At 34.2% G+C, this 6,685-nt stretch overlaps 1 protein-coding gene across 1 annotated transcript; it reads right to left on the bottom strand.

The window, feature by feature from the left end:
* Positions 1 to 637: 637 nt before the first annotated feature.
* LOC128554702 (uncharacterized) lies at positions 638 to 2,936 on the bottom strand (the record flags this gene model as incomplete). Its single annotated transcript, XM_053536013.1, has 2 exons — positions 2,796 to 2,936; positions 638 to 1,304 (listed from the first exon to the last, which is right to left on the bottom strand). Coding segments are annotated over exons 1-2 (712 nt in total), but the record flags the coding sequence as incomplete, so codon positions are not given.
* Between the last annotated feature and the right edge of the window lie 3,749 nt (positions 2,937 to 6,685).

Raw genomic sequence — 6,685 nt, 5'->3', positions numbered from 1 at the left:
GATCGTATGGTTTATAAACTTCAATTTGAAAATAAACTCAAAACATCTCCTTGCCTTAAATTATAAGACCTAGACCTTTGACATTTGGTATGTAGCATCGCTTTCTAGTTCTCTACCAACATTGTTCAAATTATTACCTTAAGGTGAAAAGAGACAACGCCCCGGGAGTCAATTATTACATGAGTTATAAAAGAAACGTTATCAGTTCATAATCCTAGACTGTTTAATCATACTTACCTGATGACCTCGGGTGGTAAGGGGTCACCGGTCTGTGACATTGACCTACGGAGCTACTTTTTTGTTTCAAAGATACAGCCTTGAAATTTAGACGACATTTTCAGTTTTGCACATAAATTTTAAAACTGACATTCAGTGATCATGAATGTGCCTTACTGACCTACTTTTTTATCTTTATGGTACAGCCATGAAATTTGGATGCCAAGTGGAATTTGGCACGATTGTCTGAAAACTGAATTTATTTGACCATGAATATGAACTGCTGACTTTCTTTCTTGGTTTTTGCTTTTAAATTCTGCCTTGAAATCGGGCAACATGTACAATTTTGCACACTTATCTTAAAAGCGGCTTCCAGTGACCATGAATGTGACCTACGTAATTGATTAACAACCAGACATACCTTTGAGTGTCATCCGAGAATAAATTACTCTATTCAGGCTTCCGTGGGCTGCAATTCCATGCCCATCCTGTGTGAACGACTGTGTTACTTGGCCGCTATGGGCAACTGGAATGCATAATTTCGTTTGCAGAGCATCTTTACCATTTGTTTCCTCTATCAAACGAACGACATCGGAAATTGGTTCTAGTTCTATTGATAATATCAGTTTTTTGCTTCTAAAAGCAGTATTGCGGTCTAACCTGGACAAAATATTTAAAAGGCATTCCCTCAGTGTATTCTGTTTCAATGTAATCTCTTTGAAACTTAATGTTTTTAGTTTGGTCAAACTGTAATGCTCTGCTTCACAACACTGCCTTAGGATAGTATTTACAGCAGAAAGGTCGCAGTAATGTAACTCCGAGTTAAAAATTCGTGCTATGACTATGCATAATGTAAGTGCATCCCATGTACAAATATCATAGTTAAACGTAACATCATCTGAACGTTTCAGATCAAAAAGAACGTGCTCGAAATACTTCTCTTCCTTTCTCAAATATGTTTCCAAAGTTTTGCCGCTTTGTGTAACTGTATTAGACAGTAACACTTTTAAAGGAGTTAAACTGCCATGCCGTAGCAGTAACGAATGGCGTATATACCTTTCGGTAAACTTTGACAGAGGTTTCTTCTTCTGTAAAGAAACATTATTATAACGATTAACATCTTTGTACATAACGTTACAGGAAAAAATAAAAGTGTCAAAGATAACCATATGTTTATGCAACAATTAGATATGTTCAACGGTAAGAATATAGAATCAATTTGAATAACGTGATAATCGGCAAAACTGTAGTACCGATGCTAAACACTCAATCAACAATTAACAAATATTGTTTAAAACATACATTTACAATCATGATCTTTGTAGAAAGTACTAGAAGATTGATTAGATGTACTTTTGATTAATGTTTGAAATATTTTGATATTCTGGGAAACTAAAGATTATAGTCTACCTTCTACACGTAGGTGTAAGTCGAAACTGAAATAACTGGAAGCAGGATTAACATATAACTACACGCTTATTAGATTGTATATGAACAACGATGAAACGTCTTTGATAACATTGCATCAGTAAAATTCTTCATGTAAAAAGTAATAATTATCATTTTACATTGGCATTGCACTGTTTTGTGAATTACTAAAACGTTGACAAAAATCTGGGTTTTTTTAAAGCACTTTATCCGTTATAAAAGCCATGGTACACAGTTCTGATGTCAACGTTGTTAAAAAACTAGAACTTAAGTATATTTTATTTTCATCATTCGTTTGGTGACCCCATTTGAAGCCCCATGTAACCCATATTTTACGTTACAACGCGATGCTGAGTACAACATCGGATGCAGAAGGGGCTGAAGTTTGTGCAATGTGGACTTCATTTAGGTCCAATCATTTTTCAGAAAATAATGGAGCCGAAATATGAAAATGTGTCTGGAAACTAGTTTCCACCCAGTACACGATCCTTAAATAAACTGGGTTGTTTCAATGAGACATTTGCTTTATTTAGAGTTTAATCGCTTATATATACTTTACAATATATAAATATCGTATGGCAGTGCGCGTGACATTGATATTGTCAACCCGAGGGCAGAATGTTATCCGAGGCGAAAGCCGAGCGGTGACATTCTGTTTCGAGGGTTGATAATATCAATGTCACACACGCTGCCATATGGTATTTATTTTATTATACCGAACAAAACTAAGCACATAAAAAGTTTTTAAAATGCTTTTAATTCAACAATTTCATCTTTAGCGCGTTATCAGCTGTGTAAACATTGTATAGTGAAGTCGTCACAATATGACATTGTGTACAAGGGAGGCAATCATATAGCTAACAAACTGAAACAGTTATTTGCCCTTATATGACATTCAAAATATCAGAGCGGTCACATGACCTGACAGTCACTTTCGCTTGGTCACGTGTCAAAAAGATTGAATCTGTTTCTGATAGTCAAAATACAAATGTATCTTCTTTTTTTCGGGAAATGGGATTTTACTATTGCAGACAAAAGTGAGGTACAATAATATTAATTATCAAACATCTAAGAACATCGGGCGCATTTTATCACAACAGTGTGTACTTTTAAAATCGTTGATAATGTATGGCATCCGCTTAATATCTTACCGTACTTATATAATCCTGCAGTTCTGATAAGTTGATGGTTGCCATTAAGAATACTTATACTGTTGTTATTCTACTGGTCTTTTCCACTTGGGCATAGAATACAACCAGTAATCGTATCCGTTGTTTAAACAAACATCCTCTGTTTGCCTTAAAATATATAACATAAAAACATGTATAGGTAACAACGCACATCAGATATATATATATATATATATTTAGTTAAAATCACCAGAAATATGTCATCATTAAGTTAAATATTACATCCAGTTACACACATTTCACAATATAGCAAAAATGGTTCATTTTTTTTCATCGAAACAATAGTTTGTATTTTTAGTCGATCTATTTTCCATATCGTTTCTCCTATTGTCTTAAATCAATTTGCGAGCTTGGTGACTTGAATGCGGATAAACAGTAAATATTGAAAACGACCTAAGGATGAGCTAGTTCAAATTTATTTTTATTAGTAAAAAGCAATTTAATAGATGTCATCTATATGCAAGAAAAAGACGGATATAATGGAAAGAAATAACCTATTTTTCAAAGTTCCGTTACATACAGACTAAATGTAAACAGTAATATTAATTTTTAATTTATTTACGTGTTTATTAAAACCGTGTGTTCTCTAGAGTCTTCCGTCAGCGTAGAGCCCAGTAGGCGCGTCAGTCCAGGGCCTACGCTTTTCCAGCATGTAAAAACGCAATAAATTCAAAGGTTGTGATCTTGAGAATTCAACAGGTTTTACTGCCCAAATATTTCAACAATTGAATAAAGTTCTAAAAGCCCCTATAATTTCTAAATTCCTGGGCATGTGTCAGACGACAGAACGCATTTTGGCTTGCTTTTTAAGTGGGGTATAAACCTACTGCCAACATTGGCCATTACTTACAAGTACACCTTCTTGATAATGAGCCTAAAATGGTGCCCTACTGTTTCTTATGTGTTTTCTATGTTATTCAGTTGATCTTTAATGTATGTTTATCTTTGTCCTTGTTCAACTTTACACTTCGGGCTCCTTCCCTTCCCACATCACCCGTCCCCATTTCTCCCTTTACCATTTCATTCCCTTCAAGAAGCATTCAAGTTTAGTGCTGCTTATATTTACTGTTCGATTTATCGTGGCTACAGAAATTCTGCTTCGCAAACACCCCCCCCCCACACCAAAAAGAAAAACCCATTAAAATTCAATGCCAAAAATATGGAAACAGGTTTTCATATAGACTGTTTTTCATACATTTCTGAGTTCACCGTACAAGTGCATACATGTATATAGTTTCAAACTTGGAAAGTTAGAGGGTCATTTGTATATCTGAAAGTCAAAAGTTGGCTCCGAAGTCAATTGTTTGGTCGAAAGTGGATGATTGGTTTTTTGGGACCCAACAATAATTTTACCACTTCCCCAATGGTCTTGGGAGGGGGGGGGGGGGGGTAAACTCACCTAATTTATTAGGAACTGATAAGTGGGTCTCTTTGATTTTAACCGATATATATCGGTTAAAATCAATATATATATATATATATAATTCTAATTTTATGAAATTTATGGGGTTTGTGAAGTAGAATTGCTTAAGCAAGATTTATTGAAATTGATATATATATATGTATATATTAAGCTTAAGCAATTCTACTTCACAAACCCCATAAAATTCAAGATTACAAAAAGGCAAAACAGAGTGGTTTTACGGTTATATATTGATGGTACTTAAGCTACTTAAAATACGTTGTGTCGCTCTAAAACAAGCTGTTGGTAAGGTAACAGGGTACACTTAGACTTTTGGCGCCCATCAATATTTGTAAGGATAAGAACTTCATGATTTTAGATATAAGTAACTTACAGTTAGATATAATGGTTGTTAATTCTTTATTGAATTCGAACAGCGTCTGTAAAATTCTAATGTCAATTGTAAAATTAAAAGCTGATAGCTTCGTATGATTGTATGAGATATCTTCGGTGCGGGAAATTCATTGGAGACCTCCATGATCATTGCTTGACACTCGGGTACATGTTTTGTGAAAAAAAAGAGAAATATTAGCTGTAGTTTTTTTAAAATGCATAATGATTTTAGCAAAAGAGTGCGGTTACACGAAAAAGGCACAATCTGTTCAAAATAATTAATTAATTTTTGTCTGGTAGTTGTAATAGGACTGACTGTGCAGAAACTCGTTTAACATTTGAGGGCAAACGAATGAGATGTAGAGTGCATCGTGTCGTGTAGCATACTTCTTGCAGGTCAATTCACAGATTAGCACAGACATGCATGTTTCACATTTGTGTAATAATAAAATCTGAAAAGAGGATCCCTCGGAAGCACCGGGAACATGTAATTGCAGATTGGAATTTCAAGCCTCTAGGATAACCGTTTAACGAGGCTAGGTACCACCTAAAAGGTACCCGATAACGGATATTCCCATCTGCACCTACGTGTATAACCAGAAACAAAATCTTTTTAGAACTATTTCTTATAGCAGCGTGTTTTGAATCGAGAAATGTTACAGTAGTATCAGGAACAAAGGGATATAAATAAATACATTAATATTCTACATACATGTAGTTCGTAATACGTCATTGAAAGCACGATAATCATATTAGACTCCGGGTGGTAAGATGATTTTCCCAGCACCATTAAAAATACCGGAAATCCCCGTCTGGAATGCAAAAATTGAAGGTGATGACGTACACAACTAATAAAAAGGTAACCATCTAGAGTTCCATATATATATAATTTTGACCCCCGTCAATATTTGTAATAATTAGATCTGTGGGAATTTTAATGCTTGTAAATAACAATGCATTAGGAAAATGGATGCATGTAAAATTCTGATGTCAATTGTGAAACTTAATGTTGCTAGAAAAGGCTAGATCGACATTTCTTTCGTATCCTGTAGTACAGCAGCGCCTTGTAAATTAACACATGTACAAAATGAACATTCTTTCTGCAACGATATCACTACAGGCTGTAACATCGATGGCTTTTACGTGCTAAAAGTTCGAATCAAAGTGTAACCTGTTACATAAAGGTCTGGAAAGTTCAAAAGTGGTGCGCAAACAAAATTTGAATTTTAATATATTTAGATAAACTAAATCTAAATGAAAGTACGCTAGCAATAAAAGTGTTGCGATACAATAATGTAGTGGGTTTGTATCTTTCAAAACAATAACGAAAACAACATTGCAGTCGATATAGATTTTGATAAAGAACATATAGGAAAAGTAGATTAAATAACGATACAATTAAAAGGAATTCAATATCTTATTACTGTTTTATATTGGTATTTTTGATTATTGCGGTACATAATATACAAGGGTTGTTCAATAGATACGTAACTACCTTAGTCTGCAACTTTGTTCCAGTTACGGTCAATGCAGTAAAACTGGTTATAACCAGTAAACGCTCGCCAGCTACTGCTATAATAAAAATAGCGCTTGCGAACCAGACCGAAAACACTGAAAACAATTAAATATTTTTTCTTGAAATAAAAATCAATCAATCACAACAAGATCGAAATATTTTGATTTTCGTTTAACTTTGATGTCAATCGGCCATTCCAAAACATTATGTCTTGCCGGCAGCAAACGCTGTCTTTATTTTAAAGTACGTCATAAAAAGCTAGAACAAACCACATAAGTATAAAAACTGAGAAAAAGGAAACAAAAAACTATGGAGTTGATACATGTGAGGTGTACGTATTGGCGGTAAAGGCCAATAAACAAGACTGGACCATTGATAGACTTGCTTCTGTTTATCATAATAAGCTACTATATAGCTATTGTGTAGTACATAAATTGCAGGTGATATTTTTCACCTTTTTAGGAAACCAGTTCTTACCTTTATAACGTGTTTACAAATCCTGATTAAATTAGAACTAAACAAATACAATACTAAGATACA

This window comes from Mercenaria mercenaria, unplaced genomic scaffold, assembly GCF_021730395.1.
Source record: "Mercenaria mercenaria strain notata unplaced genomic scaffold, MADL_Memer_1 contig_664, whole genome shotgun sequence".
Classification (NCBI taxonomy): domain Eukaryota; kingdom Metazoa; phylum Mollusca; class Bivalvia; order Venerida; family Veneridae; genus Mercenaria; species Mercenaria mercenaria.
Note: the sequence above shows the minus strand (reverse complement) of the source record. Positions and strands in the feature narration are given on the sequence as shown.